Below are 15,639 nucleotides of genomic sequence, written 5' to 3'. Positions count from 1 at the left end.
CGGAGAACGTGCATGGGCTCGCACTCGTCCCTAATCTCTCTTATCGTTCACGCTCTCTCCCTTTTCCATGTTTCCTCGCTCCAGACCCTGATCCAGACGGGGCTCTCGTCCCAGCTCCAGACCCTAACTCTGCTGTGGCCTCGGCTTCCCTAGATCTGCTGTCTAATATGGTCAACTCTCTGGTCACAAGGGTGAGCGACGGCAAGAATTTGCGCGCAGCAATTCAAGCATTTGCGGTCTCATACCGTGAAAAAACAAGTGCCCTAAACTATCTCTTTTGTGACCCTTTTTCTTCTGATACGTCTTGTATGTGTCATGTGCTCGTGGGGGAATGTTTTGCAGCAAGGCTAAACTTGTGTCCACTTCATCGTTCTGTTGGTGAGACACTGACCCTTTGTGAATCAGGCCGAGATTCCAGTCATAGTTTAAATATGCCTTCCCTTAGGGGTAATCTCTCCTTTCAAAGTTATGACAGAAATGACAAACAGCCTCTGAAAAAGAAGCTCTTGGCAATAGAGGCCTATCCATAAATAACCTGGCCCGAAGAAGAGACACCACTTTGAGGAAATCTTCCGAAGATCGGTTGCTGCTCTATCCCTGTCTACCTACAGGTAAGAAGGACATTTGTGTTTTCTTGTCCTCCAGTCAACCAGCTGACCTCCTCTGAATGTTTACAAAGAGTCTCTAATCGGATCCTTGTACAAGGTAAGGTATGACTGGTGCCTAGGCATTCACTGCTCGTTCGCATGTGATTTGCATTTCATTGTCGCTGCCTTGCAAAGGGAGAACGGAAGGACTTGAGGGCCCTACTAACCGTGCAGCTGTCGCAGCCCAACAGCAAACAAGTCCACACATGTTTTTGACCTTTGCACTATGGGCCATATCAATTGTACTGCCAAAACCATCCAACTTTGCAATTTCATTGTAAATTCTCACAACGAATAAGAGTCTATGAGAACACCTGTCCCAATTGTGTTGTCAGGGCCCATTGGCCACGAGACACGCATTTCAACCATTTCACCCGCTCTCACGCAACACCCTGCATTTCTCACGCTGAGAAGTAAGGGATGACTTGTCAGGTTGACAGGTATGGTCAATGTTTGATCCATTTGAGAGCCCTGTGTTTAATCCCGTTCTCACCAGTCTAAAAGCATTACCTACACACCAAGCCAGTGCTTGAATGCTTCATGAACAACTGAATTAAAACTACACTGACTTAACCACAACTCCATGTCCCTTTTTTGATTGTTATGAAAACTATTTACAATATGCTATTGACAGAACTATTCTGTTTCCTCTTGTGAAACCCCATTTGTCAGATGCAACGTTGTTCGTCTGCCAGCAGGTGGCAGCAGAATCGAATTTATGCTCTGAGCTACTATAGAGATCCCACTTAATGAGGTGGATTAAAATGAACCTATGGTTATTTGGGCCTATTTCAGAAGAGTTTATTGCCCACCAGTGTCTCAGTGTCAGAGTCAACGCTAATAAACCAGCCTACACCACCTAAGCTTCTGTACAAACTAAATGTTAAAATTATTTGACGTTATCTTGAACATATAGGGAATAACAAAACAGAGATGCAAAGACACAATCTGAAGTAACATCAAATCAACACAGGGTACAGGCCTAGGTTTATAAAACCTGTCAATCTAATCTCTCCTTTCAACGTCACTATTTCACAAACACGCGCGCGCGTACTGTACGCACGCACCCAGACGATTAAGTTATTTCACATCAACTGAGACAGGCAGGATTTATCAGATTTAAATTCGAGGTGCCACGTATTTTAGAAACCGATTTCATCGGACATGTGACTGTATTACTGCTCACATGGCCTGTGTGTTTCCATGATCCGCTTTAGTTTTTAAAGTCCGGTGGTCGGACTCGCTCAGCAACCACCATCCGGAGTACAAGACCACTAAAACACGACATAAACGGACAAACCATGGCGAGCAGTGGACAGAAAGTAGTGCTGATCACCGGTTGCTCCTCCGGAATCGGGTTACGAATCGCCGTCACGCTGGCCAAAGATGAAAAGAAGCGTTACCATGGTAAATGCACATTACATTGTTTCAACCTTTTTCCAAAAAGGCTACTTGCTCTGATAGCATTATATGTCGGGCAATTCGTGGTGTTTGTTTAAGTTTTTTCGTGCAAATAAATCGGCCTGTTTGTCTATGGGCAACACTAATATCAAATCTCATTTGTGCGTAGGTCTACCTCCCTCTATGAGTTTTTTTGTCAATCCTAAATCATATAGCCCTGTACAAACCCAGTCTTATCGAATCTATTTCCTTTTGTGAACACTGTTTCATTCCCCCTTGGTTCCGCTATTATCATCTGAAAGCGCAGTTTCCAGGGTACGGCTCGGCAAGGATGCCGCTTGCCAGGCGGGGATCATAATAGAGACTGCCAGTTCTCTTTCAAGTGACTTCTCTAGTACAAAGCCCCCTTTATCGCTCTGAATTGTAGACCGCTGCCCCGATTTAGTGCCGTATCTAATGTGCCTATAGTTCACTCACTGGAGCGAGTGTTGAAAGAGGGACAAAGTTTGAGACCTGTACAAGCGAAGGTTCACTCAAAGCAAGGCTTGTTTGAAGTCTTCATCTGGGCTCAGCAGAATCGGGATCTCTGACAGACATTGTTCGTTTTTCCTCCCCTTCCTAACTACAGCCATCCCGTCATTAATGTCAATCTGGGGTTACGTTTAATTTTTCTAATTCTTTAGGGATACTGGGGGAGATTTATTACCGTGAAGTAGAGTAGTGGAAAATAAGCGATTGAGAAGCATACTCCCCAACACTATGCTACTTGGTTGAAATATTGTTTTAATTGTATTTTTATGCCTTAATCGAACTTTTCTCATTAAACTTTAAACTGCTTTTCAAAACCACCCAATCAATTCTATAACAATTCCTCTGTGGCCTATACAGTATATGCTCTGGGACTAGCAATTCCAGTAGAAATTACATATTACTCTGCTCTGAGCAATGATTGGTACCAGTGGTGCAGCATACTAGCCTCACAGGACCCCAAGATTCCATTTCAGGGTAATGTAGTCCATTTAAGAAGTTTAAACTTCCAGAGAATAATTCCATCTTGACCAAAAGAACAATGGAACCCTTATTCCCTCCAATCCATAAATCATATGGATGGTTAAAGGACACCCACATTTCTCATTGTCAAGATTGTAAGTGAAACTGATCGTGTTGAATCGTGCAATTCTACATTCTATAGGAACATGTGTGCCATGTTTCTCCTCAGAGCAGATGTCCATAAATTCACAATTAAGTCATATTCTGTTCTCATTCCACCATTCCACGCTCCTTCTATATTAGGCTGGCTATCACCCTCACAAACCCATGAACTGTCTGTAGGTCTGTATGTGTGGGGGGTGTTTTTTTCTTCAGCCAGATGTAATAGAAAAGAGGGTGGATTTATCTATGGAGGACAACCGAGTAGATTAGTGTCTGATTAAGCTGTTGTTTACAACAAGTGATTGCATTGTGCACTGCTGTGCAACACCGCAAATAAGGGAAAGATTATAAAGAGGCCCACGTTGAGAGACTCTTAGTTATAGATTCGTCCGGGGTATGTAGGTTAGTGTCGACGCGGGTTCAAAGTTCAACTGTCTATTATTGAAACTCTGAGGGAGTGGCAACCTTCTGACCTCATTTGCTATCTCTGCTAACGTGTGTGTGTGTGTGTGTTTCCACAGAGAGATTAGGCCTGCGTCTGTTCTTTCTGTCTTGGTGAATGTGTCACCTGTGTTTGTGTCAGTGGACCATCAACCACAAACACGTGTCCTCCCCCTGGGACTGTGTCTCATGACTCATCGCTTCTTCTTCTTCTTCTTCTTCTTCTTCTTCTTCTTCTGGCCCTCTTAGTCATCGCCACCATGCGGGACCTGAAGAAGAAGGCCAAGCTGGTCGAGGCAGCGGGAGAGGCGTACGGCAAGACGCTCACGCTGCTGCCCCTGGACGTGTGCAGCGACGAGTCAGTCAAGCAGTGCCTCAACAGCGTGAAAGACCGCCACGTTGATATCCTTAGTGAGTACAGTACCACAGGTAGACCCAAGTGGCCATAACAGTCCTGTTGTTTGGCCGTGACCTCATCCCCAGTTTGGACGAAACCGCCTTTCTGACAGCTTGTTCTATGCTTGTGCGTGTGTGTGTGTGCTTTCAATTGGGCTGTGAGCCTGGTTTTGCTAAGGCATGTCTCAATAAGAAACAATGTAATGACCCCTGTTTGACCTGCTGGATTATATCTGCTATCTGGATATAGTTGCTATTCATGGAACAGACCCATTGTGTCCACATGTTTACCCTAATTACACAAGACCAGACAAACAGCAAGTTACATCACAGCTCTGTTTTCAATTTAGTTTAGCCATATACTGACACCTGGTGGAGACAGTCCAAAATACTATCTGAATGCGAGGGAGTTTGTTTTTTTCCACATGCAATAGTCACACATTTCCCATCAAACAATTTACAAGAGAAAATAACATACTTCTCCTGCCTTTGTGTGAAAAGCCTCAACTCAAACTGTAACTGGACTGCACGGCAGTGCATAGCTCCACAGCAACGATCCTTCAGATCCGAATTTGACCACATTGCTCGAATCGAAAAAGGTTTTTAACCTCCAGTCTGTGTGTTTTCCGTGTCTGCTTTGTGTGTCTGCTTTGTGTGTCTGTTTTCATGTCGCGTCAGTTAACAACGCAGGAGTGGGCCTTCTCGGTCCTGTGGAGAGCATCAGCATTGAGGAGATGAAGAGGGTGTTTGAGACCAACTTCTTTGGCGTGGTGCGCATGATCAAGGAGGTGATGCCTGACATGAAGAAGCGACGTGCCGGTCACATTGTGGTTATGAGCAGTGTCATGGGACTGCAAGGTAGGACAGAGGTGGGATGGGGAGGGGGGGGGGGTGTGCAGGGGCAGAGTGCAGAAGTAGTGGTACACATTCACTAGAGCTATCTGTCAATATGAAACTGTCTAATGTTGTGCTATCAGAATGTTTGCATTGTACAGGTATAGGCTGTTTCATAGGTTCTGTGTACGCACCGTGCTGGTCATGTTAGGGAGTGAGGTTCAAAAGCAGGGAAGGATCTCTAACGTGAGCCTTCTGTATCCGGTTGGACAGGTGTGGTGTTCAATGATATCTACACTGCCTCCAAGTTTGCAATGGAGGGCTTCTGTGAGAGTATGGCTGTGCAGCTGATGAAGTTCAACGTTCAGTGAGTTTGTCTTGAACCTTTTTGAATAAACTTCCTTCGTAGGCTTCCCAAGTTCTTAAGTCCAGCTGCTCTTTAGAGGGAATACTCGAAAACCCGTTTGTCTGTCTGTCTGTCCCGCCCCTCATCGGTCAGGCTGTCCATGATTGAGCCGGGCCCGGTGCACACAGAGTTTGAGACCAAGATGATGGACGACGTGGCGAAGATGGAGTACCCGGGCGCCGACGCTGACACGGTGCGCTACTTCAAAGACGTCTACCTGCCGTCCTCCATTGACATCTTCGAGGCTATGGGCCAGACCCCAGAGGACATTGCCAAGGTCAGTGAACATCTCCCCCTTTTACCACAGTACTTCCAGAGCTCTCTCTATGCAAACCCTTCGCCTCCCCCACCGCCCCTGCTCCTCCACTCGCACGTCCTTTCCCGCCCTCTCGCCGCCCTCTGACGGCGGTGGGGAAAAAGACGTCGAGCGCCTTCCCGAGACTTACCGTCTTCTCCCTCTAGTGCACCAAGAAGGTGATCGAGTCGAGCAGCCCCCGCTTCAGGAACCTGACCAACAGCATGTACACCCCCATCGTGGCCATGAAGTACGCGGACGAGACGGGGGGGCTGTCGGTGAACACCTTCTACAACCTGCTGTTCAACTTCGGCCCCCTCATGCACATCACCATGAGCATCCTCAAGTGCTTCACCTGCAGCTGCCTGCGCAGACGCACCATCTCCCCCAACTGAAAGGGGGCGCCAGCGAGAACGCCTGCCCTCGCTCGGCCGGTCTCCCGATAACCCAGACTCGCCCCGGGGTGACAAGGGGAAACGGGCCAACCTGGTAGACTAGAGAGGACCACCTGGAGCCAGGCTTCATAGTTGAGCGAGAGTGCCATGATAAGCTTAGCCCCAGCAACACGCACAATTGCACAGGTCGGTTGCGGAGGTACACGGAATGACCTCATGCACACACCATAGACGTGAATACATACAACAACACAGCCATGAAATGCCCTTCTCTTCTCAAGGTGGCTCTGTCCACGTACGCTAGCTGTTGGTTGCTGATTCATTCTGTATCGTTAGGAAGAACAGGGTGGGTCTTACAGAGAGTAACCTAGCGGTCACACAATCCCAGGAAATCATGACATGAGTAGCCATTAATCCGATGACTCAGACCATTGAGAACCTATAGAACAGTGCAGTATTTCTTGAGTCAGCCCGAATACAAAAACTGCCTTAACGGATTTGTTTTTAACATGAATGCAGTGTTGTTTTATGTTCATCTGCTGTTGAATCAAAGTTCTTTTCAAGCTTCATGTGTGGTTTTTAAAGGTGGTGAATGGATGGATATCTTATTTTTGAACGTAACAAATTGATGTAGAAATAAACATATTGATTTACCCTTTACTTCAGACTTCATAGATAATGCAAAAGAAGAACACGTTTTGGGCCTCATCTTTCAACAGGTCTTTTTACACATCCGACTTCACACTAGCCTGCATCTGCAGCTGGCAATATCTCCTATTCACCATCGGGGGGCAGTAGATCACTTTAGATTTTTTGCACCAGCAGGGCCCATCTGTGCTGAGATTGCATGTGATCCCCCCACCTACTCCCCCTCCCCTCTCCCCCGCATACACACACACACACACACAATGATCTCTAGGGAGACTGGAGGGAGCTGCACTTGAGTTGAGCCCATCACTTTCTCTACTTGACTTGACCGTAGAGTGAAGTCGAAAAGTCGACCCTACGTGCTCTGGAACATCTGTGTGGTTGGACATGATGAAAAGGGTGTTGCTCGAATGGACTTGTCTGAAGACACATCCTGGTATGGGACCAGTACTGCACGGCAGAGCAGCTGGGTAATAAGTAACCGTGTTTGGATTGTAAACTCTCTTCAACCTGTTAGCTCTGACTCGCACATATGACCTTTCGGTGTGAGCCTAACTATTATACATTGTGTGAGTGTGAGTGGGAGAGAGAGAGATAGAAAATGTGTATATAAAAGACAGGGAGGGATATTCCCTTTGTGTGTGTTGTGTGTGTGTGTGGGAGCGTGTGTGTGCATCTGTGTGCATGTGCGAGTGTATATGAACCAAGCCAGTGATCTGTTGATGGATATAAAGAGGTCATGGCCTGCCCCCGATCCAGGCCCCTCCCAGAGCCCCCCACCCCTCTCTCACACACACCCCGCTTTGTGCCGTGTGAGAGAATGTGACCTGGTTCCCATCCCTGAGGAGGGGTGAGCCTTGTTAATGACGTCCTCCCCAGACACGACCCGCACCCCAGAGCCACCCTCTCCAGCTGTCCCCCCCCCCCCCCCACTGAGCCCCACTGCTCTGGACCCCCGCGGTCCCCACAGAGGGACAGAGAAGGGGCTGGGACGTGGAGTGGCCCGTCTGTCCTCTGGATGCCCTGGCTCCAGACACCCGCCTGGGCCCGGCTGTGTTCAGAGCACGGCCCTCGCTGTGCGAAGCGTCGTCAGTGGTCGAGGCAGCGCAACTGGTCCCAGACCTGTGGTATCGGAGGCCGGAGGGGCCGCCACACAGCCCTGTGCGTATGTGTCTTCATCAGAGGCGACAGCTCCGCACAATGGGACAAAGACGCTGTCAATCACAATCAAATAGGTTGGGGGTGGGGGGAGGGGGAGTGGGGGGCCAGTCCGGTGGGGGGAGGGAGGAGGAGCCTGTGTGTCCTGAATGTTTAGGGGGTCCAAGGGCGATTTGGGACGCTAAGGGCTGGGGGACAGTGAGAGGCGGGGTGTGTCTGATTTGGGAAAACGAGGGATGGGGTGCCCTGGGCTGAATAGAGGACCTGTTTGCTAATTGAATGAACACAGGAGTTACAGCAAGTCTCATTAAACGAGAGCATTATTCTTATCAAACCATTGTTGGGCACTTTTGTTTCAAAATCAAGAACATAATTGCTCTATAATCAGGGGCAGCATGACGTGGCTTGGTCTTGACCCTGTCACAACTACTGAGCCACTATATACACAGGTCCCCAGATTCCTCCGGCACGCAAGGTCTGTGCGCATTGACATCACAGGTCCCGTTCAGCGCAGGCATACACACACGCGAGAGAAAACACAGACACACACACGTACGCACGCAGGCAGGCACAGACTGAGGTTGAAACGTTATCTTTGGCATGTTCATGGTCAAGACGCATTCCAGAAGGGCTCCGTGTGCGTGCTCCCTGGCTCACCCCACGCTGCTTCTGATCTCTCATCTCCTCCACCCGTCTCCTCCTCTCCTCCCCTCCACCAACATCATCACCTGTCGCCGACGCCTTAGACTCTCAGAGGGAGAGTGAGAGAGAAAGCAGGGAAGAGAGGGGGAGAGAGAGAGAGAGAGAGAGAGAGAGAGAGAGAGAGAGAGAGAGAGAGAGAGAGAGAGAGAGAGAGAGAGAGAGAGAGAGAAAGGGAGGGAGGTAGGTGTGCGTTGCAGACTGAGGTTGTGGGACTCCAGCACTAAGTGGAGCTGTTGTCTGTGTACTGTAGGTTATTCTCTTTGATCCCCGAGCGTGTATGAGGAGCATCGCTCTTCAGCCCGGTCTGCTGTTTGGGATGAACAGCCACACTGACCCACAACCGCACCACAGCCCAGGCCTGCCTGTCCAAGCTGGAGGTGAAGACTCCCTCTTTCTCCCTCTTGTCTCCCTGACTCATTCTTTCCTTCCTTCCCTCTCTCTCTCTCTCTCTCCCTCCCTCCCTCCCGCTCTCTCTCTCTCTCTCTCTCTCTCTCTCTCTCTCTCTCTCTCTCTCTCTCTCTCCCTCCCTCCCTCCCGCTCTCTCCCTCCCGCTCTCCCTCTCTCTCTCTCTCCCTCTCTCTCTCTCTCTCTCTCTCTCTCTCTCTCGCTCTCTCTCTCTCTCTCCCTCTCTCCATCCCTCCCTCCCTCCCGCTCTCTCTCTCTCTCTCTCTCTCTCTCTCTCTCTCCTCTCTCTCCTTCTCTCCCTCCCGCTCTCTCTCTCTCTCTCTCTCTCTCTAAGGGTTGCTTCCTATCACATCCATTACCCTCGTCTGTGTCCTCCAACCCACTCGCTCACTCATTCTCTCAGACATGGAGTCTGATTCATTCTACAGGCGACAGAACGGCTATTGTCATCATTACAGTCTCATCCACTTGTATACGGTTATGGCCTTAAAAAATCCCGCAGGAATCCCCAGCTCGGTCAACCACCATACAATTCTGTCCCACTTCCTACCTTCTCAGAACCACCAGTCCCTCTCGTTCAAAGATTACAGGATCCAGTGTCCCCCCCACAATTATGATTCTCGACACCCAGGTGATATATGGAAGACGCTGGTGTGTGTGTGTGTTTGTGTGGGCTTTATTGGACCAAAACAAGTAGTACTGGAGTGTTCGATGGTGTTTTTTTGATGGGGTAGAGAGAGGTGTGGGCGTGCCAACGTCGTGTCAGTCGAGGACTTCAGCTGTTGCTGTTCTTCCTCTGTGACTAGGTGCCAAGGCACCTACTCTGTTAGGCTGTTACTAACAGGCTGTTACTAACAGACTGTTACCATGGCGTGCCTCACCTGTCTTCTTCACAAAGCTCCCCCCCCCCCGCTCACTTGTTTTCTGCCTTCTCTTTTTTCTTTTTCTTAACTCTCTCTTTTCTCACACTTCCAACCCGATGATGTCGCTGGATTTCACCCAGCCAATCACACTTTGTGGTTTTAATTAGATGTCTGGAAATCCAAGATGGGCAGAGTGTACATTTGTCATTTTCAGTGAATGTCGAGCTGCTTTCCTTTCTGCTGTCTGCTATCTGACTGAACAGGGATTTCTTCTGTCTGGTCGATCCTTATCCTTCCTGCTCATTTCCTAGTGTTTCAGTTTCTGTCTCGGGTTGAGGCGGCGGTGTTGTTCTTCCAGTTTGAGTGTCTGTGTGTGCGTGTGTTGGTGTGTGTGTGTGTGTGCGTGTGTTGGTGTGTGCGTGCGTGCGTGCGTGTGTGTGCCTGTGTGTGTTGGTCCAAGTTCAACCTTAAAGAACATTTAACCATCGTCTCCCTCAGCATGGGCCAGTCTATGACCTCAGCAGGCAGACACACTCATGACTCAAGACAGACCAGAGATAAAGGGCAGAGAGCGGTTAGTGAGACTGGGAGGAGAGAGAGAGGGGGGGGGAGGGGGGGGGGGAAAGAGAGACAAAGAGAGAGAGAGAGAGAGAGAGAGAGAGAGAGAGAGAGAGAGAGAGAGAGAGAGAGAAGCGAGAGCTCTCCTTGTGTGACAGACACAAACCTTATGGCAGAGTGTGCATATCAACAGCAATGAGCTTTGTTTTTGCCAGGCAACACTGGCTCTTTTCCAGACAACTCTTCTCCACTGTCTGTGGTTAGAGTCCTAACAAGACAAGCACTCTCATCTCTGCCAGAGAGAGAGAGAGAGAGAGAGAGAGAGAGAGAGAGAGAGAGAGAGAGAGAGAGAGAGAATGAGAGAGAGAGAGAGAGAGAGAGAGAGAGAGAGAGAGAGAGAGAGAGAGAGAGAGAGAGAGAGAGAGAGAGAGAGAGAGAGAGAGAGAGAGAGAGAGAGAGAGAGAGAGAGAGAGAGAGAGAGAGAGAGAGAGAGAGAGAGAGAGAGAGAGAGAGAGAGAGAGAGAGAGAGAGAGAGAGAGAGAGAGAGAGAGAGAGGGAGAGAGAGACAAAGAGAGAGAGACAGAGAGAGAGAGGGAGAGAGAGAGACAGAGAGAGAGAGAGACAGAGACAGAGAGAGAGGACCAAAGGATCCAGAGAATAGAAAAGAGAACGAGAGCGACAAAGATGACAAAGATTCCAAGAGAAAGACAGAAAGAAGCGAGAAAGGTGGCAACGATTAAAAGAGAGAAACAAACACGGCGAGACCCGTCGATGCATAGTGAGGGAGAGAACAAGAGAATGAGAGAGACCTCGTCACCAAAGCCAAGGACCTGATCCATTCACCAGAGCCAACCCCAGTGGGCCATGCTGGGTGGGGTGTCGGGCTCCCGCCTTGCCAGCAAGCCTCTCCCTGACCAAAGACAGATCATTGTTTATTCAGCCTGAGTGCATCCCATTTTGGCTGCCAGTTAAGAGGCAATAGCATTCCAAATGTTATTTAATAAAAAACACATCAAAACCATGACGCAAACTGATGCACAATCATAAAGACTTTAACAGACATGCAATATCATTGGAGACAAACTTTTTTTCCACACACATAGCAACATAAACACACACACAAACAACCGCTAGCATGCATTGGTTATCTTGCTCATTCAACAGCTGATACATAGTAAACTTTGGATAATGTGCTGTACTCGTGCATTCAGAGAGGCATTCTCCCCAAAACAAAGAGAATGCCTACGTCTAATGACCATGAAGCGATGCGAGGCAGATTTCGGCCCCGTGAAGAGATGCCTTTGTTGGTTATCTCCAATGGAGAGCTGTGCCTCTGTTTGGCTCCGTCTAATCAGAAGACAAACACGCCTCTGTCGTTTGGTGGCTGTCGCTCACCCTCGTTCGGATCCACTGCGACGTGTCAGGAGCCGTCCCCCTCTCTCCTTCTCTCGTCGGGCCCTGCAGGGTCTTCCCATGCGTTCGACGGCCATCTTTGTTTTCCCCGTTGGCCTTCGGCATTCTGAATGACATTCTTTAATGAGCCACCGTCTCTGAGATCTGCCTTTCTGCTGCCCCCCCCCCCCCCCGCCCCCGTCCCTCCAGTGTATCTCATCGAAGATGTCACACCTCGGCCCCACCCCCCCGAGGGATCCTGATTGGTGAACATTAGACATGCCTCCGCACAGACTGGCGCCCTGCGCCGGAGGACGTAGCAGGAAGTATGGACAATGCCACAGGGGACTCCCAATCTGGTGAATCCACCTCAACGAGAGGGGGTCGTATCATGTTCAAACTGACTGTGTCATTTAACAAAGCACTTGAGCTCTGGGGCACAAGCGCAAGACAATATATACATTTCCTGTGGTAGCTCATGTGCTCCGCTAATGCACCCAGAACGTATTTTCTTTTTTCTATGTGTGTGTGTGTTTTTACTGTATGTGTGTGTAAAGAGTAGGTGTCAGAGAGAAAGCTACAAAGAGATGAAAAGAGAGAGCCTGAGAAGGGCGTTGAGGTGTGTGAGGAGTATAGAAAATGGATTGAGAGAAGAACACTTTAGTTCCTAATGGAAGACTTGCAACAAAGTCATCTTTCAAGTGAGCCAGAGACACATCAGACAGGTAGACTGGTGTCCCCTGGTCTCCTAGTCTCCTGGTCTCCTAGTCTCCTGTCCTACTGGTATCCTAGTCTCCTGTTCTCCCCTTCTCCTGTCCTACTTATCTCCTGGTCTCCTAGGCTCCTGGTCTCCTGGTCTCCTAGTCTCCTAGTCTCCTGGTCCCCTGTTCACATCGTTCTCTGGCCTCCAGGTTCCCTGGTCCCTTGCTTCTGGGTTGGTGGTGGAATGGCTGAGATGGAGGTCAGTACAGAACACTACACCGGTCAAGACACCACCCATGTGATCACCCACTTCCCTGGACGTCCGCCAGCAAAGAACAGAGTTGTGTGTTTGGTCTTCGGTGGGAAAAGCATCCCTCGGAATGTGACTGTGAGAGGGGCGTAGGGGGTGCTGGCACGAGGGCCCTGTCTTTCTCACCACAAGGGCTCACCTCCTGAGGCTGGGGGGGGGGGGGGGGGGGCAGGGGTCAAGGGTCAGGTCTGCACAGCGCCCACTCTCTCTCCAACACACAAAACCATAGCCGAGACAGCAACTCTAACAGAGGCCTGACACACCACATTGGCTTCGCAACCAGCCTACATAATCGGGCACACAAGCCAACATGTAACCCCCGGACTCGACTCTTTGCCAGCCATACTTCCCACGTATACCTTGACTCGAGGTCTCTGAGGTATGCCGTCACCGTCACTCGTCAGCCCTGTTATACGAACATCTGTTGTCGGAAGTGCAATACCAGATGAGCGATCAAGTGACTTGAAACGAAACTGTTGGCAAACAAAACAAGACAAGAAGGGCTAACAAATCCCCCAGGATGTGACATAAGCAGGTATCTTTTTTCCTATTATGTCTCTGTCCCATGTCTCTTTTTTCTTTGTCGTTCTTTTCTTTTCTGATTCGGTTTTCCGTCCCTTCGTAGCCCAGGGTCATTATCGGGCGCGTCGCGCTCGTCGGGTGAAGCAGCGGCAGCCATGGGAGCTCAGCAGTCCCGCTTTATTCTGTTTCAGCGCAAACACCCAAACGCGGCTTGTGTTTGAACCAGACTGCAAACTATGTATATTCTCCAGTTCCTTTCACATGCAGTTCTGGCTCTGTTTAAAACACACACCATACGGGAATTGTTTATAAAACTTGGGAGACTATTCCATCTGTCTTGACCTCCAGAACACCCGCCCCAATTCTCTTTTGCAACTCAAGTACTCCCAGTGAAATAATAATAAACAGATGAGCAATATGGGAACAACTCACCGAGCAAGCAGCCATCCAGGCAGCCAGCCAGCCGGTCAACCCACCAGGCAGGCAGGCAGGCGATCAGAGCCCCATCTCTCCTCTCTGGTTCCCAGGCTTCAGGGAGGAGCAGGACAGGCCTCAGCCTGTCTCCCTGAGCAGAACCAGAATAACCGGGCTGATCACCGTTACCTGTCATGGTCACATCCCTCCAGCACACCCATGGTGCACACACCCCACACACAAGTCCCTGCACACACCAGCTTACCTCTCCGTTCATCGTGGGCCTTTTCATCATACATGACAGATTCCAATAATGAACGTCAACTTGTTTTCTTGCCTAAGGTTGAAAGAATTATCGAGGTCACACCGTCTTGTGTAGAGTACTGAATGTGTCTGTGTGAGAGCTAGCCTTCGGGGGGGGGGGGGGGGAGTCCGTGGCTGTTTGTGCCTGTGTGCTCTCTGGCACAGGTTGGGTAATCTTGGAGAGAGGAGGATTCTCCCAGGCCTGAGGGCCCAGGCCTATGCCAGTGCAATCTGAGCGAGAGCCCAGACCGTTAACTACAGTGTTACACAGTCGTAAATATACTCCACTACTCCCACACAGAAACGCACACTTAACCACTTGCACTGCCCCCTCGATAGCCAGCGAGCTTGCGCAGGACCTGTTAGCGCCGAGGCACGTCGGGGGCTTGTTACGGCTAAAGCACTTGTCCTTCACACCAGCGCTTAGAGACACGGACACCCTCAGTGCTCCAACCCACAGACAAAAGCACTCGTTTCACCTCCCTCCCTCTCTCTCTCATGTTCTCATCCCCAATCTTTCTTCCTTTTGTCTCTTTCTCTCTCTCTCTCTCTCTCTCTCTCTCTCTCTCTCTGTCTCTCTCTCTCTCTCCCTCTCTCTCTCTCTCTCTCTCTCTCTCTCTCTCTCTCTCTCTCTCTCTCTCTCTCCCCCCTCCCTCCCTCTCTTTTTCTCTCCCATTCTCTGTTCTGGCAAGGACCTCTTGGGCAAATTAAACACAGATCTCCCATAGATTTGGGGATTGACAGCCGGTGCTACGTGCCAGCACTCCTAAACATCTCAGGGTTGGGAGAAGCCAGCAACACAGGATTATCCCCGACTGGCTCTCAACAGTCACACCCGTATTTCAGCTGGCACTTCCAAGCCTTTGTCTGTGTCATTTGGGTCCAGCTCTTGGCAGTCACAAACGAACAGGCTAGTTGGAGCCGTCTGCTAACGGCTTGGAGGTAATGGCGTCAGACAGAGTCTGAACGTAGTGTGTGTGTGTTGTTGTGTGTCGGTGTGTGTGCGTGTCAGTGTGACAGGGTGAATAGGAGCCTCAGGAGTGTATGGAGCGGATTTCAAATGCTGACAAATTTCCCGGGTGTACTGACACCAGGGCCATTTGACAGTAAACTACAAAATGACGACAGAAAGAATGCCTGGACATGTAGTTCTGGTGTGTTTGTGTGAGTATGCAAATGTTTACGCGTGTGCACGTCTCATCGTGTCTCAGTCCGATGACATGCTGTCACAGCTCCAAGCTTTGAATTCATGTTCTGTAGTCAACAACCCCACGACTGGAGTCAACAATCAGGGGGAACAAAAGTTGTTCATTGAAACAGTACAACCTGCTACTGTTTGTGTGCCTGTGTATTTTCCTCTGGGTTGCAGTTGTCATTGGCCTTTGTTTGTGCATCTCTGTCTGTGTGTGTGTGTGTGCAGAGTGAACATGTGGAAACAGGGCTATGCTCCATCTGATGATCAGACTACCAGGAGCCAGCTCATCCACAGGGACCCAGAACAAAGAAACCAAATAAGCATGAGTGTTTAAACACACACACGCACACACACACACGCACACACACTGGCAGATCTGCCTTTGCTCTCCCTAATGCACCACAGTTACTGCCTGCAGTTGTGTGTGTAACAGGAAAATAACTTTTTTGAAGAAACTGAGACACGGAGGGAAAAGGTTCGGAGCCACAGGACACTGGGCC

The 15,639-nt window shown here is 49.6% G+C and overlaps 1 protein-coding gene across 1 annotated transcript; it reads left to right on the top strand.

Moving 5' to 3' along the window:
• The first annotated feature begins 1,721 nt into the window (after nucleotides 1-1,721).
• rdh8a (retinol dehydrogenase 8a) lies at nucleotides 1,722-6,627 on the top strand. Its single transcript, XM_084677738.1, has 6 exons — nucleotides 1,722-2,054; nucleotides 3,891-4,052; nucleotides 4,716-4,895; nucleotides 5,145-5,238; nucleotides 5,371-5,554; nucleotides 5,740-6,627. The coding sequence occupies exons 1-6, from the start codon at nucleotides 1,949-1,951 to the stop codon at nucleotides 5,965-5,967; spliced, it is 954 nt and encodes a 317-aa protein (XP_084533864.1). The 5' UTR covers nucleotides 1,722-1,948; the 3' UTR covers nucleotides 5,968-6,627.
• The last annotated feature ends 9,012 nt before the right edge of the window (nucleotides 6,628-15,639 follow it).

Source organism: Hypomesus nipponensis, chromosome 17 (assembly GCF_054491055.1).
Source record: "Hypomesus nipponensis isolate SF chromosome 17, ASM5449105v1, whole genome shotgun sequence".
Classification (NCBI taxonomy): domain Eukaryota; kingdom Metazoa; phylum Chordata; class Actinopteri; order Osmeriformes; family Osmeridae; genus Hypomesus; species Hypomesus nipponensis.
The sequence above is the reverse complement of the archived record's forward strand: the minus strand, read 5'-3'. Positions and strand labels throughout refer to the sequence as shown.